At 41.1% G+C, this 22,855-nt stretch overlaps 1 protein-coding gene across 2 annotated transcripts in view; it reads right to left on the minus strand.

Moving 5' to 3' along the window:
• Window positions 1-666: 666 nt before the first annotated feature.
• LOC6035197 (endoplasmic reticulum aminopeptidase 2) overlaps window positions 667-22,855 on the minus strand; it is a 28,983-nt gene continuing 6,794 nt past the window's right edge. Inside the window, exons 1-9 of one of the 2 annotated variants that reach the window (XM_038255584.1) lie at window positions 20,027-21,351; window positions 9,651-9,752; window positions 9,365-9,592; window positions 9,223-9,305; window positions 8,963-9,165; window positions 8,725-8,905; window positions 7,282-8,668; window positions 6,333-7,228; window positions 667-3,046 (exon numbers count right to left, since the gene is read on the minus strand). In XM_038255584.1, the coding sequence (XP_038111512.1) occupies window positions 2,900-3,046; window positions 6,333-7,228; window positions 7,282-8,668; window positions 8,725-8,905; window positions 8,963-9,165; window positions 9,223-9,305; window positions 9,365-9,592; window positions 9,651-9,752; window positions 20,027-20,066 (3,267 nt within the window). In that variant the 5' untranslated portion in view covers window positions 20,067-21,351 and the 3' untranslated portion in view covers window positions 667-2,899. Of the gene's footprint in view, window positions 3,047-6,332; window positions 7,229-7,281; window positions 8,669-8,724; window positions 8,906-8,962; window positions 9,166-9,222; window positions 9,306-9,364; window positions 9,593-9,650; window positions 9,753-20,026; window positions 21,352-22,855 lie in introns of those variants that run through there. The other variant, XM_038255580.1, reaches the window with a different exon arrangement.

Consider the following 22,855-nt stretch of genomic DNA (forward strand, 5'->3'; position numbering starts at 1 on the left):
CACAATTTGTATCGATTTCATGTTCGGAACTTAACAGTAAATTTGAAGTGGTTGTTAAGAATTACTTTATGGGGTTAAATGATACCTTGTAAAAAAAAATCGGCATATTTATGCATATTTTAACAGAAATGCTAGAATTTTTATGATGCAAACAAGGATAAGAATTTCTGCTCCATTTCTTATTTGTGGGTCTGATGTTGGCGATCTATAAATAAAATAAGAAAAGGCGATCGCTGCGTAACACACGTGTCTGAATTACAAATTGGTCGTTTTGCTGAAAAGGGGTTCCCTGGTGGTAGCAAAATAAGTTGACATTACGCAAACTGATTCAATTATTCTAAACGAGAGGGTCGCTGTTTGGGGTGCTTGAAATTTCCTTGGAATTTATGCTAAAATTCAAATGACTTAAGTTAAAGGTAGAGGTTGCGTGCAAACATTTTGTAATTTTTTAGATTTAACCATATTTGCCCATTTAAAATGTTAATAACCATAGGGCATTTCAGTCAAATTTGACGGTAACCTTGAATTGTAATAACACACCACACACAGTCCATCGACGGTCCGCTGTGGACGAACAAAACTCCCTTTTCAGCTTCTTTCAAAAAAATATCGCGTGTGATTGACAGCGTGACGGAGACATAACCCAAAAAAAAGACGCAAGGCAAATTACAGATTGAAGTGTTTTATTAACTTTCTTTTGACACACTATGTTTTTTTTGTTTACGACACGCTTCTGCTGCTGGTTCTTACTCGATTTCGCTTCCTTATTTATTTTTTTTTCTTGTTTTACTGATTTACTCTCAAGTACGGACCCACTGTGGCTTGTTGTTGCTTGCGATTTTCACGCGATGGCTGCATAATACAGAATCATCTATAAGTAATAATATGACACAAAACTTAGCACACGAAATCGTTACTGGTTTGTTTGTTTGTCTGCTCTTCTATGCTGGTAATAGCTTCATCCGTCCATCACACACACTGTGGTTGTTGTTGTTGTTGGTGGTTAAATATTTCGCTGGAATACAATGATTTGCGGAATTTATTCTTGGGGAGGGCGAACCGAACATTTGAAAATACCGTCTTCCTCTTTTGGTTGTTGAGAGTATGCTGGGTGTGAGTTTGTGTTAAATGTTTAATAAGCGTATTCATTAGAACTAAGTGTTTTGCTTTAATATGTGTTTGTGTATTTCCTTGTTTTACTTTGAAACGTAGTATGTATAGATATTGCTACACAGGATTTAATGAGCATTTAAGAGTTTGTAAAAAGTCTATTACAGATATTGCGAGAATGATTCCATTTTTTTTGTTTTGTTTTTGTTGCACTGTCTGGAGAACGATTCCATTTCTAGAGTTCTAGAGCGTTTAGAGGGCAGAGAGGAAAAGAGTGAGAAACAACAAAGTTTAATGATGCGCCACCTTATTATTTTTTTGTTGTTGCAGGGATTCTCTCTAAGCATGGCTTTGTCACGTAAAGTTAATCTCCTCTTGGTAACTTTAAATTTCTGTAACGTAAATATATTTCAAGAAACGCGTTTTTTTTTCTTTCATCTCTGCGCCTCCTTGGACGGAGGGCAGACAATCTTTATTTATTAGCTTGTTGTTCTTTTTTTTTGTTTTAATACTGATTAAAGTTGACTAACTCGTTTTTTGGCGAGTAGCCGCAAATTGTATCACACATCCATCGAGTTTTTTTTTATATTTTTCCTAAGGTTGTCCATCTCACGTGTCTTGATTTAAAGGTTCTCTTCTTTTGTTTTATTTTAATAAGTAGGAAATCATTATTTAAGTGGGGGATGGCGAGCGATTTTTTGTCTTACTTCTTATCCTTGCTTTTATATACTCTTCTATATGTACACATCGGCGCGATCATTAACCAAACAAATTTACTTATTTAATGCTATTCTGCCGCCATTTACGGAGTATCCACAGCTTGTCAAATCTATCAGCCCGTTCGGAACGAAGGGACGCGAGAGAAGAAAATGAGTTTTTTTTTTGTATTCGTGTCAAATCCATTTTATTTTTGGTTGCGTGCCACAGACAAGTGGACGGCGACGTCGTCGCGCACTTTTCGATAGAGGAGGGATGTTAACTGACGGGGGAAGGTGCGCAGAACTATCCCGTCCACTTGTCTGTGACTCGCTTTGCGCGAAATAAACTATATAACACACCGTAATTAATCTAACGACTGCCATTAATTTAGGTTGGACTTTTTTGTTTGTTTGCTCTTTACTCGAAGAATATGGCTTTCGACACACCTACTCAGTATTGATAGTACACTTTTTTTTGTTTGCTCTCCTATATGATACAAATCAGTCCTTTCTTGCTTTAAGTCAGAAGCTTTCGTCGATTGAATACACAACGGAACTAGGTGTTGATGGAATAATGAACAGCGATTTTGTTTTGTCCGGCGCGTTATACTTTCTCTCTATACACTAAATTATACAGTGAAACATTTACAGCAGTTTACACGCAGTATTCTGATCTTTTTTTTTCTGTCAGTTGGAAGAGTCGTTCCAGTTAATAATAAGATTAAAAATTCATCTACCAGAGATTGTACTACCAATAAATGCATTCTGATTTTCACCTTTTTCATCTAAAGTTCCCTTTCACGCGTCCACTCAAAATTTTCGCACTCACTCCTAATCACATTTATGCTCACTTGTTTGCTAGAATGTTTTAAATGTGTACGTGTGTGTGTGTGTGTAAGTAACGTCTGCTCGTCGTCGATCGGTTCTAAAGTTTTCGAAAAAGAAAAACTAAAAAATAGATGTATATCATTGTTGTTGCTGCTGTGTTTTTTTTTTTTTTTTTTTGGTTTCCTTATTACGTCGTCATTTTGTCTTTAAAAATCCTCCCGTTTCCGCCGGTGATTTGTGCCGTCGTGCTCCTCAGCCTCCGATCAAAAGTGGTACTTTTGCTCGATCCAGTTGAAGATGGACGTCTGCGACCGGCTGACCCACTCGACGTTCGCCGCCACCATGCTCAGCGTCATGTTGAGCGTCTTCATGCCGGGACCGTCGCCGAAGCGCTCGACCAGGGATTTGAGCTGGAAGGGAGGTGGGAAATTGTGAATTACTCATTAAGTTTGTCCCTATGCAAGCTTTATAATTAAATTTTTATGAAAATAACACGAAAAATATGCCACTTGGAAATTTTATAAATTTTGGTCATTTTGGTCACTTTTGGTCATTTTGGTCATTTTTATCATTTTGGTCATTTCGGTCATCTCGGTCATTTTGCTAATTTTTGTTATTTTGGTCATTTTGATAATTTTGATTATTTTTGTAATTTCGGTCATTTCGGTCTTTTGGTCATTTTTGTCATTTAAATCATTTTGATCATGTTAGTCATTTTGGAAATTTCGGTCATTTTTGTCATTATTGTAATTTTTATCATTTTGGTAATTTTGGTCATTTCGGTCATATTGGTCATGTTGGTCATGTTGGTCATTTTGGTAATTTTGGTAATTTCGGTCATATTGGTCATATTGGTCATTTTTGTCATTTTGGTCATGTTGGTCATTTTGGTAATTTTGGTAATTTTGGTCATTTTGGTCATTTTGGTCATTTTGGTCATTTTGGTCATTTCGGTCATATTGGTCATATTGGTCATTTTGGTAATTTCGGTCATATTGGTCATATTGGTCATTTTTGTCATTTTGGTCATTTTTGTCATTTTTGTCATATTTATCATTTTGGTAATTTTTGTCATTTTGGTCATGTTGGTCATTTTGGTAATTTTGGTAATTTTGGTAATTTTGGTCATTTTGGTCATTTCGGTCATATTGGTCATATTGGTCATTTTTGTCATTTTGGTCATTTTGGTCATTTTTGTCATATTTATCATTTTAGTAATTTTTGTCAATTTGGTCATGTTGGTCATTTTGGTAATTTTGGTCATTTTGGTCATTTCGGTCATATTGGTCATATTGGTCATTTTGTCATTTTGGTCATTTTGGTCATTTTTGTCATTTTGGTCATTTTGGTCATGTTGGTCATTTAGGTAATTTTGGTAATTTTGGTAATTTTGGTCATTTTGGTCATTTTAGTCGTTTTGGTCGTTTTGGTCATTTTAGTAATTTTTGTCATTTTGGTCATGTTGGTCATTTTGGTCATGTTGGTCATTTTGGTAATTTTCGTCATTTTGGTCATTTTGGTCATTTCGGTCATATTGGTCATGTTGGTCATTTTTGTCATTTTGGTATTTTTTTTTCATTTTGGTCATTTTTATCATTTTGATTATGTTGGTAATTTTGGTCATTTTGGTAATTTTGGTAATTTTTGTTATTTTGGTCATTTGGATAATTTTGGTCATTTTGGTAATTTCGGTCATTTTGGTCATTTTGGTCATTTTTGTCATTTAAATCATTTTGGTCATGTTAGTCATTTTGGCCATTTCGGTCATTTTTGTATTTTTATCATTTTGGTAATTTTGGTCATTTTGGTCATTTGGGTCATTTGGGTCATTTTGGTCGTTTTGGTCATTTTAGTCATTTTTATCATTTTTGTCATTTTGGTCATTTGGGTAATTTTGGTAATTTTGGTCATTTCGGTCATATTGGTCATTTTTATCATTTTGGTCTTGTTGGTCATTTTGGTCATTGTGGTAATTTCGGTCATTTTGGTCATTTTGGTCATTTTTTTTATCATTTTGGTAATTTTGGGAATTTTGGTATTTTTTTTCATTTCGGTCATTTTGGTCATTTTTGGTATTTTTGTATTTTTGGTTGTATTTTGGTCATGTTGGTCATTTTGGTAAATTTGTCATTTTGGTCATGTTGGTTATTTGAGTAATTTTGGTCATTTTTTCATTTTTTGTTATTTTTTTGATTTTTATCATGTTGGTCTGCATTTTTGTAATTTTTATTATTTTGGTATTTTTTGTCATTTTGGTCCTGATGGTCATGTTGGCCGTGTTGGTCATTTTTGTCATGTTGGTCATGTTGATCATTTTTGTCATTTTTATCATTTGGGTAAATTTTGTAATTTTGGTAATTTTGGTCATTTTGGTCATTTCGGTCATTTTGGTCATTTTTGTCATTTAAATCATTTTGGTCATGTCATGTCATTTTGGCCATTTCGGTCATTTTTGTCATTTTTGTATTTTTATTATTTTGGTAATTTTGGTAATTTTGGTCATTTTTGTCATTTTGGTCATTTTTATCATTTTGGTCATGTTGGTAATTTTGGTCATTTTGGTAATTTCGGTCATTTTGGTAATTTCGGTCATTTCGGTCATTTTGGTCATTTTTGTCATTTAAATCATTTTGGTCATGTTAGTCATTTTAGCCATTTCGGTCATTCTTGTCATTTTTGTATTTTTATCATTTTGGTAATTTTGGTAATTGTGGTTATTTTGGTAATTTTGGTCGTTTTGGTCATTTTAGTAATTTTGTCATTTTGGTCATGTTGGTCATTTTGGTAATTTTGGTAATTTTTGTCATTTGGGTCATTTTGGTCATTTTGGTCATTGTGGTAATTTCGGTCATTTTGGTCATTTTGGTCATTTTTTTTATCATTTTGGTAATTTTGGGAATTTTGTTATTTTTTTTCATTTCGGTCATTTTGGTCATTTTTGGTATTTTTGTATTTTTGGTTGTATTTTGGTCATGTTGGTCATTTTGGTAATTTTTGTCATTGTGGTCATGTTGGTCATTTGAGTAATTTTGGTCATTTTTTTTTTCATTTTTTGTTATTTTTTTGATTTTTATCATGTTGGTCTGCATTTTTGTAATTTTTATTATTTTGGTATTTTTGTCATTTTGGTCCTGATGGTCGTGTTGGTCATTTTGTCATGTTGGTCATGTTGATCATTTTTGTCATTTTTATCATTTGGGTAAATTTTGTAATTTTGGTAATTTTGGTAATTTTGGTCATTTTGGTCATGTTGGTCGTTTTGGTCGTTTTGGTCATTTTAGTATTTTTTGTCATTTTGGTCATTTTTGTCATGTTGGTCATTTTTGTCATTTTGATCATTTTAATCATCTTGGTCATTATGGTCATTTTGAGCTTTTCGTAATTGAAGTTAATAACTTAATATCTTGGTAATTTTTGTCATTTTTTTTTTTTTTTTACATTTTTTGTTATTTTGGTCACTTTTGTCATTCAGAAATATCAGAAATGAAAAAAGGGGGTTTACGAATTCTACGATAATTTTTCAATAGGACGTAACCTTTGACGTTTTCAAGAAAAATAATTGCAGAATTTGAGTTTTTTTTAATTTTAACTTAATAAATTTTATAATTTCTGAATTTTGTAATTTCTGAATTTTAGAATATTATAATTTTTTAATATATTTTCAAATATCAAACTTTTATAATGTTATTGACCTACCTCATCGTAGTCAAATTTGGTCGACCCGTACTGCGTGATGGCCGATATCACACGTGCAAAGTTGACGCTTCCTCTGCCCAGCTTGGACTGGAAGTCGAGCCACTTGGCCTGCAGAAAGCGACAAGCCATGGCGCCGCCCGTTGGCGTTCCGGCGATCGTCTGCAGCACCTGGACCACTTCGGTGACGGGCAGTGTGATGACGTGCGACAGCAGCCGGTTCTGCAGCCAGGCGTCCTTGGTGACGCCGAGCGCGCGCAGCAGCTCCATCCGTTCCTCCGAACCGACGTCCTTTTCGGCGCGCAACTTGGTGTACAGCGACCAGCAGTCCTGCCAGTAGCGAATCTCGCCGGACAGGACCGATCCGATGTAGGCCACCGAGCGTAGGTTTGGCGGGATGCTGCCTTGATCGTTCATCAGCTCCTTGGCGTTCTTGATGGCGTCCGGTTCCTCCCAGAGGACCGCGTTCAGCAGGACCGTCGGGCGAAGCAGTTTGATCTCCTCCTTGCCGGTATCGTTCCACGTCAGCTCCAGGATAGACTTGGCGAGGTTCTGGCGGATGTACTCCGCAAGTACCAGGTAGCACTCGGAGTACTTGAGAATCTTGCGCCACTTTTCGAGGTGTTTGAACCCTACCAGCACCGGTCCCCAGTCCTGTTCCTTGGGGAAGTACGCGATCAAATCCATGGCATAGTCGCAGGACAGCAGATTCGCGTGGCACAGCGTAAAGATGTCCGACACGAGACCGACGCGATCCTGCGTGCTGAAGACGTGATGGTTGATCAGCATCTGCTCGACCAGCTTGCCCCAGTTGTCCTCGTCGTACAGCACCCGGAAGTATCCGGTTTGCTCGTGGTTCAGCTTGATCCACTTGGGCGAGTGATTGAGCGTTACTTTAGCTGAAAAGAAATGATCAGTTGGGGATTTCACCTTAGAGATCGCTCGAACTTACTTTCCGTGGTGTTCATCCAGATTGTGTCCGGCAGTTGATCGCTGTTGCTGGTTACGTAGCTGATCGGGAAGACCCACCGGATGCGTCGCTTGTCCTTGCTGGCCACGGTTGGCGCAATGGTCGTGGTCGTACTGGTTGTGGTAGAACCATCCCCAAACGTCGCCAACGGGTCGTTTTCGTCCAGGCTGGGATCGTCGTTGATCGCGAGGAACTCAGCGGGTGCGAACGGTACCTGGCTGATGTGGAGTTCGTCTCCGGTGCGGGTCACGTTGACCAGTGGGAAGCCCGCCAGATGCGTCCAGAAGTTCATCATTTCTTTGACGTTTTTACTGTAGTTGACCTGCTTGGAGCAGAGGATCCACAGGTCGGCTGGTTCCGCCGTCTGGTACTTGAACGTCTTCAGGAATTTACCTAAGCACTGGCGGAAGTTGGACTCTCCGACGGCCGACTGCAGCATGGCCAGCATCGACGCCGATTTGTCGATGTAGAACGGATCGTTGTCTCCGGTGTCGGTCGTTCCGGTGTAGATGCTCTCCCAACCTTGCAGGGCGTCCATATCCAACGCTCGGGTGGTCGTTTCGATCAGGAAGAGTTCGTTCATTGGCCAGAGAGGTCGAATTGGGGTTAGGATGAACCGACTTAGATATTGGATGATACCTTCCCAAAGCCAGGAGTGTTTCCACGCTTTTGGCGAGATCAATCCGCCAAAGTACTGCTTGACGATGCCCTCGGAAATCTTCACCACGGACATGTGGTACTCCTTGGTGGAGACATTCTCCGGAGAGCTGAGGAAGGACGTTCGGCACACGATCAGTCCCAGCGAACTCGTCAGATCTTCGTCTAGTGTTGGTAGCGCGATAAAGTCTAGCTTGGAGAGGGGATAAGCAACTCCCAGCCACTGTTGCAGGTACTCCAGGATGTCTCGTGATGTGTGCAGGACGAAGCTACCCTTGTCTACGTACGACTTGGGTGCGTAGAACGAATACGCCGGAGCGGTCTTGATTTCCAAGGCGTCGGCCGCACTCGTATGATTGCTATCGCTTCCCGCGCCTTGATTGGTGTGATTTCCCTGAATGATGTTCTCGGCCATGGGCACGACCGTACTGGACTCGTTGGCGGATGGCTTGCTAGGTGGTTGATTGTTTGTCAGTTTGAAGAGATTCTTCGACAGTAGAACGGCAGTAAGGTTGCGGAACGGCTTCTTCTCCGCCTTGGTCAGTTTGGCTGGCTGCTTCGTCGGCTCCAGCAGTGGCTTGCGGGCGTCCTTGGACACGTTCACGGTTTGGTAGATCGGCGACGGGTCGAGAAGCTGGCGCTTGAAGTCGCTGATCACCCACGAGATCGAATCCGGCGGCAGTGGCGGTGTTTCAGCAAAGTCGTCCCGCAGCTGGAAGGGATCGAGTTGTAGATCAAACATTTCGGCTTACAAAGAGTTTAACTTACCAGTCCCGTTCCCATGTAGAACCCGACGTCGTCAGTGTCCTGAACGATCGAGTTGGACAGCCCGATGTGGAAGCGATCGCGGAACAGCGATATCCGGAATGACGCCCGCAGGTGTGGCTCGTCGAAGCACGGGAACGCCTTGCGGGCACTGCCCGGTCGCAGGATCGTAGCGGCTAGGATTCTGTGAAAAAGTACATTATCAAAAGACTCTTGAATGATCATACCTAGGAAAACTTACTTCTTAACGTCATGCTCCGTTTCGAACTGGTCCACGAAGAAGCCGTCCGGATCGGTGATCATCTTCGAGTACCACCGAATACTGAGCGTGTAGTTCGCCTTCTTGCGCAGCTTGTCCCGCAGCTCGATGTACAGCTGCTGCCGGGGCGTGTACTCCAGTATCCGGAGGATCTTCAGCGCATAGCCTTTGGGTCCGACCAGTGCCTATTTCATTAGGAAGCGTTAGTTAAAGTAGCAATAAAATTAGTTGAAATGGTTTACCTTTTCCGTGATGTTGAGATCCTGTGCGTGTAGCACGATAAAGTTAGTCTCCTTTTCTACGTGGAATTCGACCGTGACTTGTCCTGGAAGCATCATTTCATGATTAATAAATCACTTCAAGCGACTTGATCTTGTTTCAAACCTTTCACATCCAGCGTGGTCAGATTGGGATGGATCGTCAACGAGTACCGGTAGGGTCGCACATTGTTTGGGAGCGTTGGTAGCAGCCACGGGAATGGTTGTCCATTGCTAGCGATCGGCTGAAAGGGTTCCGTATCGTTGTAGCCCTCCTGGATGTACCCCGGGGGGATCTTTCCCGCGCACGGACATACCGTCTGGGGACCGGCGTACGCTATCACCAGAGCGGTGGCTGGGATTTGGGATTTGATTAGTATCTCTTCTTAAAGGGTATATTTGGATGATCTCACCTAGCAGTGTTCCCAGCACGATCGCCGTCACGCATAGTGCGCGCTTTTGTGAACAAACGGCAACGCCTTCCCGGCCTGGTCGGCCACTTGTACTGTCACCACCTGGGAAAGAAGATAAGAAGAGTTAGACTTGATTTTGCTATGATTATTTCCCTTCAATTAATCCTTAATATTGTTAAAAATCATCAATGCAAATAAAACAAACCAAATCTCGATCGAAACGATCGCGGGCTCGCCAACTCCACATAGGTGATCAACTTCTTGGTCGAAGCCCTCCGCGAACTCTTCTCGCGCTCTTCCATGTGGTACGAGTTGAGCTGAGCCCCGGCAGGCTTCGTTCTTTTCCGCTTGGAACGTGCAATTCGCTCACGATGCAGTTCGCGCAAAATTGCATCTCGATCCATTGCGGACGTGAGTTGCACAAAACTTAATTATAGAATAAATAAATTACAAGATTGTCGATCTCCGCCTCCTCCTACAACATGGCACTGAACTTTCTCACAGTATTTTTGGACTGATCTATGTCAAGCCTTCTCTTATGCTCACACAGCAGCAGCATAGAAACTCTACCGAAGAAGACGAAGAAAGCGACCTAAACAAACCGTACGATGATGACCGACCTGTCTGTATACAGATAGGCATTGCGTTTTAGGCCAGAACCCAAAAACAGGTTCCTCTCGTACTAATACCACCATTGACGGGAATGGGATGACGGTGATCCTAAAAAAGCAACCTAATCCACCTTCTTGGACTAGGCTTTCCATTAAATTTTAAATTTCATGTAGTTTTTTTTTGTAAAAAAAAAAGCTTCAAATATCTTGTTATCAATAAAAGTCTCTAACAAAAAAATATAGATTTTCAGACAAATTTCAAATATCATTCCTTCCAAAAACATAAAACACCATGCGAAAGATGGGTCAAAGAAACGGAATCTCTTCTCCCAGCGTCGTGCTTCTTTGCCTCCGTCGACGACCTGCCTGAAGTTCTTAGAAGAGGTTCTTTCCTCTTGTTTCAAGAAGCATGTTGCACGATCCCTTTGAATGGAAGAGAGCTTGATAAAGAATGGAACGAATTCTCCGCTTGCCTGCGTGCCCTTTTAAACCAACACCATTGAGATTATGTTATTATGATTTGGAGTTTTGTGGTGTGGGAGCACACTAAATCACTGCTTTAGCTTAGGTTGCATTTCGCCAAACATATTTTTCTTTCTTGATGTGTGTGATGGCTGGGAAAGGTTTCCTCGATTCTGGTACCGTAGCATGGAGACAGTTTGTTGTTGCTTGTATTAATGAAATCCAATTAGATTGTTACATCTGTCCGTAAAAGTATATGCATTTCTAATGAGAATTCTAATAGTTTTGAATGTTTGTTTTGGATAAAATATATGAAGCAAATTAGATCGAGCTCAAATTTTCTATTTATTAATCCGAAACTCTCGCAAAAAAAAACATGTTGGATAACACTACTCGACAAAACAAAACTTGTGTCAAGGGATTGACGATATCTCATCCGTTCCTGAGAGAAAAGGCATCCCCGAATCCGATGCATTCGACAGAATTTGATTTTATGTCCACGCGGACTGATGCAAATCTGGTAAATTTTTAACATAAAAATCGAACAATTTAAAAAACCATGCGTCTCCTCCCAATTATATGAGCCATCTACAAGAATATGGAAGCGCCTGGTGCATAGCCATTTCCTTTAAGCACAACGGAAACAACCAATACAAATGTATAAAAAGTTGTCAAGTTCTCGGGGTCCACAGCTAGCATTTTTGTACGATTATAAAAATAAATATTAAAAGTTTAAAATTAATTTATTTAAAAACATATTTTTGATTTATTTGTTTATTAAAATTTTATGTATCTTAAAGGTCTTAAAGGTCATCCAAGGACTCCTGGAGTTAAGATCTACGAGTCTACCGCCGTAACAAGCAAAAGGTCGTGAGATTTTGACCCCGGATCATGTGCGTATAGCATCAATGGATATGGTAGACTACTATATGAATGTGTTGGGATGTTCATGGTCATCCAAGGACTCCCTGGAGTTAAGATCTACGAGTCTACCGCCGTAACAAGCAAGAGGTTGTCGGATTTTGACCCCGGATCATGTGCGTATAGCATCAGTGGATATGGTAGACTACTGTATGAATGTGTTGGGATGTTCATGGTCATCCAAGGACTCCTGGAGTTAAGATCTACGAGTCTACCGCCGTAACAAGCAAGAGGTCGTCGGATTTTGACCCCGGATCATGTGCGTATATCATCAGTGGATATGGTAGACTACTATATGAATGTGTTGGGATGTTCATGGTCATCCAAGGACTCCCTGGAGTTAAGATCTACGAGTCTACCGCCGTAACAAGCAAGAGGTCGTCGGATTTTGACCCCGGATCTTGTGCGTATAGCATCAGTGGATATGGTAGACTACTATATGAATGTGTTGGGATGTCCATGGTCATCCAAGGACTCCCTGGAGTTAAGATCTACGAGTCTACCGCCGTAACAAGCAATAGGTCGTCTTATTTTGACCCCGGATCTTGTGCGTATAGCATCAGTGGATATGGTAGACTACTGTATGAATGTGTTGGGATGTCCATGGTCATCCGAGGACTCCCTGGTGTTAAGATCTACGAGTCTACCGCCGTAGCAAGCAAGTGGTCGTCTTATTTTGACCCCGGATCTTGTGTGTATAGCATCAGTGCATATGGTAGACTACTGTATGAACGTGTTGGGATGTTCATGGTCATCCAAGGACTCCCTGGAGTTAAGATCTACGAGTCTACCGCCGTAACAAGCAAGAGGTCGTCGGATTTTGACCCCGGATCATGTGCGTATATCATCAGTGGATATGGTAGACTACTATATGAATGTGTTTGGATGTTCATGGTCATCCAAGGACTCCCTGGAGTTAAGATCTACGAGTCTACCGCCGTAACAAGCAAGAGGTCGTCAGATTTTGACCCCGGATCATGTGCGTATAGCATCAGTGGATATGGTAGACTACTATATGAATGTGTTGGGATGTTCATGGTCATCCAAGGACTCCCTGGAGTTAAGATCTACGAGTCTACCGCCGTAACAAGCAAAAGGTCGTGAGATTTTGACCCCGGATCATGTGCGTATAGCATCAATGGATATGGTAGACTACTATATGAATGTGTTGGGATGTTCATGGTCATCCAAGGACTCCCTGGAGTTAAGATCTACGAGTCTACCGCCGTAACAAGCAAAAGGTCGTGAGATTTTGACCCCGGATCATGTGCGTATAGCATCAATGGATATGGTAGACTACTATATGAATGTGTTGGGATGTTCATGGTCATCCAAGGACTCCCTGGAGTTAAGATCTACGAGTCTACCGCCGTAACAAGCAAGAGGTCGTCGGATTTTGACCCCGGATCATGTGCGTATAGCATCAGTGGATATGGTAGACTACTGTATGAATGTGTTGGGTTGTTCATGGTCATCCAAGGACTCCCTGGAGTTAAGATCTACGAGTCTACCGCCGTAACAAGCAAGAGGTCGTCGGATTTTGACCCCGGATCATGTGCGTATAGCATCAGTGGATATGGTAGACTACTGTATGAATGTGTTGGGATGTCCATGGTCATCCGAGGACTCCTGGTGTTAAGATCTACGAGTCTACCGCCGTAGCAAGCAAGAGGTCGTCTTATTTTGACCCCGGATCTTGTGTGTATAGCATCAGTGCATATGGTAGACTACTGTATGAATGTGTTGGGATGTTCATGGTCATCCAAGGACTCCCTGGAGTTAAGATCTACGAGTCTACCGCCGTAACAAGCAAAAGGTCGTGAGATTTTGACCCCGGATCATGTGCGTATAGCATCAATGGATATGGTAGACTACTATATGAATGTGTTGGGATGTCCATGGTCATCCAAGGACTCCCTGGAGTTAAGATCTACGAGTCTACCGCCGTAACAAGCAATAGGTCGTCTTATTTTGACCCCGGATCTTGTGCGTATAGCATCAGTGGATATGGTAGACTACTGTATGAATGTGTTGGGATGTCCATGGTCATCCGAGGACTCCCTGGTGTTAAGATCTACGAGTCTACCGCCGTAGCAAGCAATAGGTCGTCTTATTTTGACCCCGGATCTTGTGTGTATAGCATCAGTGCATATGGTAGACTACTGTATGAATGTGTTGGGATGTTCATGGTCATCCAAGGACTCCCTGGAGTTAAGATCTACGAGTCTACCGCCGTAACAAGCAAGAGGTCGTCGGATTTTGACCCCGGATCATGTGCGTATAGCATCAGTGGATATGGTAGACTACTGTATGAATGTGTTGGGTTGTTCATGGTCATCCAAGGACTCCCTGGAGTTAAGATCTACGAGTCTACCGCCGTAACAAGCAATAGGTCGTCTTATTTTGACCCCGGATCATGTGCGTATAGCATCAGTGGATATGGTAGACTACTATATGAATGTGTTGGGATGTTCATGGTCATCCAAGGACTCCCTGGAGTTAAGATCTACGAGTCTACCGCCGTAACAAGCAAGAGGTCGTCGGATTTTGACCCCGGATCATGTGCGTATAGCATCAGTGGATATGGTAGACTACTGTATGAATGTGTTGGGATGTTCATGGTCATCCAAGGACTCCCTGGAGTTAAGATCTACGAGTCTACCGCCGTAACAAGCAAGAGGTCGTCGGATTTTGACCCCGGATCATGTGCGTATAGCATCAGTGGATATGGTAGACTACTATATAAATGTGTTGGGATGTTCATGGTCATCCAAGGACTCCCTGGAGTTAAGATCTACGAGTCTACCGCCGTAACAAGCAAGAGGTCGTCGGATTTTGACCCCGGATCTTATGCGTATAGCATCAGTGCATATGGTAGACTACTATATGAATGTGTTGGGATGTCCATGGTCATCCAAGGACTCCCTGGAGTTAAGATCTACGAGTCTACCGCCGTAACAAGCAAGAGGTCGTCGGATTTTGACCCCGGATCATGTGCGTATAGCATCAGTGGATATGGTAGACTACTGTATGAATGTGTTGGGATGTCCATGGTCATCCGAGGACTCCTGGTGTTAAGATCTACGAGTCTACCGCCGTAGCAAGCAAAGGTCGTCTTATTTTGACCCCGGATCTTGTGTGTATAGCATCAGTGCATATGGTAGACTACTGTATGAATGTGTTGGGATGTTCATGGTCATCCAAGGACTCCCATGAGTCTACGAGTCTACCGCCGTAACAAACAATAGGTCGCCGTTTGGCTTAAGTGGTAAGCAAGGATATACGCACAAGATCCGGGGTCAAAATAAGACGACCTCTTGCTTGATACGGCGGTAGACTCGTAGATCTTAACTCCAGGGAGTCCTCGGATAACCATGGACATCCTAACACATTCATATAGTAGTCTACCATATGCACTGATGCTATACGCACATGATCCGGGGTCAAAATCCGACGACCTCTTGCTTGTTACGGCGGTAGACTCGTAGATCTTAACTCCAGGGAGTCCTTGGATGACCATGAACAACCCAACACATTCATACAGTAGTCTACCATATGCACTGATGCTATACACACAAGATCCGGGGTCATAATAAGACGACCTCTTGCTTGTTACGGCGGTAGACTCGTAGATCTTAACTCCAGGGAGTCCTTGGATGACCATGAACATCCCAACACATTCATATAGTAGTCTACCATATCCACTGATGCTATACGCACATGATCCGGGGTCAAAATCCGACGACCTCTTGCTTGTTACGGCGGTAGACTCGTAGATCTTAACTCCAGGGAGTCCTCGGATGACCATGAACATCCCAACACATTCATACAGTAGTCTACCATATCCACTGATGCTATACGCACATGATCCGGGGTCAAAATCCGACGACCTCTTGCTTGTTACGGCGGTAGACTCGTAGATCTTAACTCCAGGGAGTCCTTGGATGACCATGAACATCCCAACACATTCATATAGTAGTCTACCATATCCACTGATGCTATACGCACATGATCCGGGGTCAAAATCCGACGACCTCTTGCTTGTTGCGGCGGTAGACTCGTAGATCTTAACACCAGGGAGTCCTCGGATGACCATGGACATCCCAACACATTCATACAGTACTCTACCATATCCACTGATGCTATACGCACAAGATCCGGGGTCAAAATAAGACGACCTATTGCTTGTTACGGTGGTAGACTCGTAGATCTTAACTCCAGGGAGTCCTTGGATGACCATGAACATCCCAACACATTCATATAGTAGTCTACCATATCCACTGATGCTATACGCACATGATCCGGGGTCAAAATCCGACGACCTCTTGCTTGTTACGACGGTAGACTCGTAGATCTTAACTCCAGGGAGTCCTTGGATGACCATGAACATCCCAACACATTCATATAGTAGTCTACCATATCCACTGATGCTATACGCACATGATCCGGGGTCAAAATCCGACGACCTCTTGCTTGTTACGGCGGTAGACTCGTAGATCTTAACTCCAGGAGTCCTTGGATGACCATGAACATCCAAACACATTCATATAGTAGTCTACCATATCCACTGATGATATACGCACATGATCCGGGGTCAAAATCCGACGACCTCTTGCTTGTTACGGCGGTAGACTCGTAGATCTTAACTCCAGGAGTCCTTGGATGACCATGGACATCCCGAAGTACCCATAGACCTTTGAGATACATAAAATTTTAGTAAACAAATAAATCAAAAAATATGTTTTTTAAATAAATTAATTTTAAACTTTTAATATTTATTTTTTATAATCGTTCAAAAAATGCTAGCTGTGGACCCCCGAGAACTTGACAACTTTTTATACATTTGTATTGGTTGTTTCCGTTGTGCTTAAAGGAAATGGTTATGCACCAGGCGCTTCCATATTCTTGTAGATGGCTCATATAATTGGGAGGAGACGCATGGTTTTTTTAAATTGTTCGATTTTTTATGTTAAAAAATTTACCAGATTTGCATCAGTCCGCGTGGACATAAAATCAAATTCTGTCGAATGCATCGGATTCGGGGATGCCTTTTCTCTCAGGAACGGATGAGATATCGTCAATCCCTTGACACAAGTTTTGTTTTGTCGAGTAGTGTAATCCAGGCTTCTAATTATCGATAAAATTGTCTTAGGGGAATATTAACCACTAGCGTGCCCAGGTCCTCAAGGAAGGTGGGGCAAAATTATTAGAGTTTTGAAAATTTCGTCGTTTATGGACACCCCCTGCCCAATTTTAGAACAAATTTCCGAGGATGGTGGGGCAACTGCCCCATGTTGCCCCACCCTGGGCACGCTAGTGATATTAACTGTACAGAAAAATAGCTTTCTTCATATTCACAAAATCATAAAAAGGTTCTGATTGACGATATCTGCAAAAATATCAATAAAAAAAGTGCTCTCAAATCTTCACTTATGCAGCAATTCCATTTGAAAAGAGCCTAAACCAAAAAAAAAGTTCTCCAATCGGGCTCAAAAATTTTCTGGGGGTTCCTTGGCCAAAATAATTAGACCCGTATTTTTTTGTTTGGCCATTAGGGTGGCCTACATCGTGCTAGGGTGGTTCGAAAAATGGCAATTTTCGTCATTTTTCGCAAAAACCACTTTTTCTAAAATCATATCTCGCGCCATTTCATCCGATTTTAGCTGTCTTAGACGCAAAGAAAGGTGATGAGTTTGGCTATTTGGGAAAAATAGTAAAGTTCAAAAATCTAGCTTAACTATTGAAAAGTCGTATGAAAACTTAAAATGGCGTTTTGACCGTGTCTGGACCAAAGAGCCTATGTCTGAAAATATTTTTATCGGATTCCTCGGAAAATTTCACATAACATATCAAAAAATTGGCGATGTCGAACCGTACATTTTGGAGATACGATTTTTTGAAAATAAAAACTGCGTTTTTCGACGCGCCACGCGCAAAAACGGGAAAATGACGAAATCGGCAAAAAATCAACTTTTTTCACTAAAACTGCGATAACTTTAAAATTTCAGCGATGACCTATAGATGTTTGGGTATCAAAATTTGTGTAATTGAAAGACGCAACTTTTGGTACCATAACATCTATAGGTCATCGCTGAAATTTTAAAGTTATCGCAGTTTTAGTGGAAAAAGTTGATTTTTTGCCGATTTCGTCATTTTCCCGTTTTTGCGCGTGGCGCGTCGAAAAACGCAGTTTTTTTTTCAAAAAATCATATCTCGGAAACGTACGGTTCGACATCGCCAATTTTTGATATGTTATGTGAAATTTTCCGAGGAATCCGATAAAAATATTTTCAGACATAGGCTCTTTGGTCCAGACACGGTCAAAACGCCATTTTAAGTTTTCATACGACTTTTCAATAGTTAAGCTAGATTTTGGAACTTTACTATTTTTCCCAAATAGCCAAACTCATCACCTTTCTTTGCGTCTAAGACAGCTAAAATCGGATGAAATGGCGCGGAGATATGATTTTAGAAAAAGTGGTTTTTGCGAAAATGACGAAATTGCCATTTTTCGAACCACCCTAGCACGATGTAGGCCACCCTAATGGCCAAACAAAAAAATACGGGTCTAATTATTTTGGCCAAGGAACCCCCAGAAAAATTTTGAGCCCGATCGGAGAACTTTTTTTTTGGTTTAGGCTCTTTTCAAATGGAATTGCTGTATGGTCCTTTAGGGACTGCAGAGATGCGTGTGTTTTTATTATTTTTTTCCTTTTTAGGTATCCAGGTTTTTTTTTTTAAATTGATATATTTATTGTTCACAATTCACAAATAATTGACATGCTTGGTTCTCATAATATTTAACTTAAAATCAAAATTCGCTTGAAATTTCCATTTTCATCTATTTTTCCCTAAAATTTTCTAAAAAAAAAAACTCCAGATCAAAAGTAATCCGATTTGCCTCAAATTTGGCATGGGAGTTCCTTGCCAAGAATAATTAGACCTTTGTTTTGTTTGGCGATTAGGATGGTCTTATCCGAAGTAGGGTGGTCCTAAAACTGCAATTTTTGACGATTTTCGCAAAAACAGCATTTTTTAATCATCTCCTGAATCATTTTTTGCTCGCCACATTTCAAAAGATAGGTAATTAGTAACGCTTTTAATGAAAAATACCAAGATCATATGATAACATTATAATTTCTAAAAAGCTTTGCCAACTGAAACCGAGTGCTACATAGTAGGAAATGAGCAAGTATGTTTGTATCAAAACTATTGCAAAAAAAAAAAATTGTGTGTATGCTGAGAATCGACTAATTGGATGATAAACAGAACCAAATCCTTAACGAGAATATACCAGAATTTCCCCTCTGATAAAACTTATGATTTAGAATAGAACGGGTCTTCTAGAATTTTTTTTGTATATTTTTGTACAATTTTGAATAACTCGTGCTCACTCATAATTTTTCCAATGAAAACTGGTTTCGGGAAACTCGTAAAAAAATCGTTAATTTTAAAATTTATTTTTGGTGTTAAACCGGTTTTTATAGATTGACATATCACTTTAAGTTAAGATTGTAAATTTTAAATGAAGGTGATGATTTATTAAACGATTTTGTGAAGTGAAAGGTTTTTGAAGACTTTGGATAAACTAGTTTGACTGTACAAATAGGTCGATATTGTTAAATTTAAAATAAAATTCCTGTTTTGTAAAACATAAAAAAAAATCTAGCACAAAATCCGCACCGAGGGTTACCTAAAAAATTTCCGCGTCAAATAAATCCAAATTTACCCACCTAGAACAAAATTGAGATTTTTTTTACATTTTACTTAGACACCGAATTGACCAATTCTACATAAAGCTGAGTACGGCATTTCCTATTTTTGCAGCGTGAAGGTTTCAGTGTAAATTCAATAACAAAATTTAATTTTACATACTGTTTTTGTTTTAGATTTGACAAAGTATTTGTATTTGACAAAGTATTTATATTTGATTTGTAGAAGAGTTTTACAAGACAAATGTTGAACATCTCAATTGAAACATAAAAAAATAAATAATTGTGGTTGTTTGCAATAATAAAGTTACTTATAAAATTTATTGATTGCTTAGAAAACTTAACTTTTAGCCATCAGTTCGAAAGATTACTAATTTCGCTACCATATATAATTGATACAACATATGGCATACAAAGAAGTTATCCTCCCTCCTAGAAATAAATTATGCAAGACATCGTAAAGGTAAATAAATCTCTAATCATATTACACACACACACACAATATCTCCCTCCATCCAATCGATAGATTGCCTCTTGCCCGTGTGCGAAAACTGCTCAATTTCGCATTGATTGAATTTAAATGTACATTTCACACCCTCCAGCCCTCGTGAAATTCAATCCGTGCGATTTCGTGCGTGCGTGCGTGCCTTCCTATCATTTATTCATTCACCTGTGAGAAACGCCACATCGTCGGAATCGGGCTCCGTCATGCCGATCCGCTCGCGTCGCCAGATCTTACTGCCGCCAGGGCCACCGCTTCCAACCACAGACACTTTGACGGGGCCCCCCTGCTGCTGGCGGTGATTTCCGGCCAGCTTTTACCACCACCACCACTTCCACCACCTTCCTCTCCCCCTTCCGCAGTCGTTTTTTTTTCGTGCGTGGATAATGTTAGTCAATCTGTGCTGTTGTTGGTCCTCCGGAAGGCCAATCAATTTAATGCCCAGTCACACACATAAAACACGCACCATAAATCGTCACCGGTCACAAATCTGGCCGAAAAAGGACCCCCAATCGACGTCGACGCCGTGGTTGCTGTTGTTGTTGTTGCCGAGCGTCGCACGTCTCGCACCTCATGAAATGTTGATAAACACATGTGCGCTGTTCTGCCAGCCTCAACCACCCAGCCTGCTATGTTCTGCCTGCCTGCGGGCGTCGCGACGGCTGTGCCGAGGATTCCTCGTAGGACCAACACTCACACTCTCCCTTTTTTTTCTCTCTCGCTCTCGCTCACACCAACACCATCACACCGTTGGAAGAAGGGGCGACTTTTCCGACCACCCTTCGGCCGCCCTTCATCTTCTTCTTCTGGCTCTTCTTATGCTGCGTACGTTTGTTGATGGACGTCCATTTTAGATTCGCATTAATTTGAAATTTTTATGACCCCGGGGAATTCCCGTTTTTTTCTCTTCTATACGAGGACCACGTTGTCCTTGATGCCACTTTCTTGCTCACAGATTCACCAACACAACTTCCTGCGCCATGGTCGGCCCCCCTCCGGAGTTTTCCGCTCTAAAGTTAGATTTTAAAGCAATTTCCGCTACACCACTAATTGCATAAAAGCATGCAAGAAAATATGATTATCTGCTCTTCCCTCGAGGACTCGATTTGTCAATAAACCGGGTAGGGATGCTGCTCTGTCCACCGGTCCCGGGTAATTCCGTTCGTGCGAAGTTTGTCTGTCAGGATGTGAGATGAAGGATTCGAACGAAAAAGAAGGAGAAAAAAGTGGTTCCCGTTGGCTGGATCCGAAAAGCACTGACTTCCGTCGCGCACGCACGTACACTCACAATCTTAAAACTAGAAAGAACACCGTCTTCAAATCCGTTACGGCAGATATCGGGAGGAACCTCCCGGAAGTGGTCCCCGGAACGGAACCACGCGAGAAAATCCGGGAATGATGGCAGGAGGCAATGTGTGTGTGTGGATGATTGGGACGACCGCGGCCAAGTGTTGTGTGTTACTTGTTCTGCAATGATGGCAGCAGTAGACACCAGTCGCCGCGCGGTGCACACGTACAGAACGGCACACACGTACGCGAAATCTCCCATAGAATGGGAGAATTCGATCGGAGTGTTGGTAAGTGTCACTTTTTGACAGCTGTACGGAGGTGCGCATGTCCGGTGCAAAATCTTGTGTGGTGGCTATATTTTTGTTCTATGGTGATGTTCTTCTTGGCCGGAGAACACGGTCCTAGCGAACCTATACCAAGTTATTGTGATATCCTGCCGAGCGCGCGCTGATATGGTTGTAGAATAAAAGATTGACTGGAGCGGTCGTGGGTGGTTGCGGTGGCACAGTGAAAAGTTTAAATTTGACCTTTATTTTTAATGATTATCCAATCTAACACAGCTTGATGGAAAGTCTGGCGAAAAGATTACGCCCAAGCACATTTCTTGACAATATTAACCGTACTTAGTAACTAGAAATGTAACGCTTGCCGATTTGCTTGCCGATTAACCAACCATAGATAAGTGATTGGAGTCCTTATCAAATTTTGGTTTGTGCGGTAAATGCATAGGAGTTATAAACCATCAGAGTGTTTTTTAATAAAAAAAAAGGTGCTGCATGAGCAGAACTCAATTAATCTGATAACAGTATAACATTTATGAAAGTCACGATGAAAAGAAAATGGCGCAATAGAGAGGTATTAGCATTACCCCCGGTCACGAAATATTCTAGCAGAGCTGGTCTCAGTCTGTTGGATAAAATATATTTAAATGTATCACGACCTCACTAGAATAAATACATGATTTTTATTTTCTATTTGATGTTTGAAATATGAGATATCAATTAAATTCATAAGAAATATTACAAACTCAACGTATAAATGTGTTGAAATTCTTGAAAACAACTTTATTGTCAAAAGATAGTTCTCTAGAATTTCACATAATTTCGAGTTTTAAGATTTTGTATTTTTTAACTTTGTTCCTGACTCTTTGCAGGCCAAGTGCGAATGATGCTGATAATACCTCTTCAGTTGACGCTCAGGCAAGGAACATCCTGGAAGGAGCGTCACTGACTACGTCCGTAGTCCTGTTAGATCTTTCTTGATCAAGACAGTATAGCTCTGGTTCCTTGCAAGTGTCCTATTTTCTTACCTCCACGTTGGCTTGGTTTTCATGATGACCTAGCTGGTGGCCTGTGGAAACGGATCGTAAACCTTTGACCACCGCGGGTCAAAGTCGAGACGGCTAAAAGAAAGGGGCGCGACAATGTGGGAAAGGGAAGTAATTTGTGATTGTAGACGGTATTGTTTTGATTCGCAGTATGTTGAGTCAACTGCTGTGGATGTACCTGAAACATCACACAACGGGGTTTCTCTTCTTTCCGTTTTTATCTATCATCTATATTCTGTTAATTTTGTTTAACTGATTCTCTAACGCAGCTTCTGTTTACTATCCTCCATTTGATTTCGATTTTACTTATTTGATTCTCTTATTTCTCAACACTTTTCCACTCTATTTTACCAATTGATGCTGCTGTAACAAACTGTCTG

Source organism: Culex quinquefasciatus, chromosome 1 (assembly GCF_015732765.1).
Source record: "Culex quinquefasciatus strain JHB chromosome 1, VPISU_Cqui_1.0_pri_paternal, whole genome shotgun sequence".
NCBI lineage: Eukaryota > Metazoa > Arthropoda > Insecta > Diptera > Culicidae > Culex > Culex quinquefasciatus.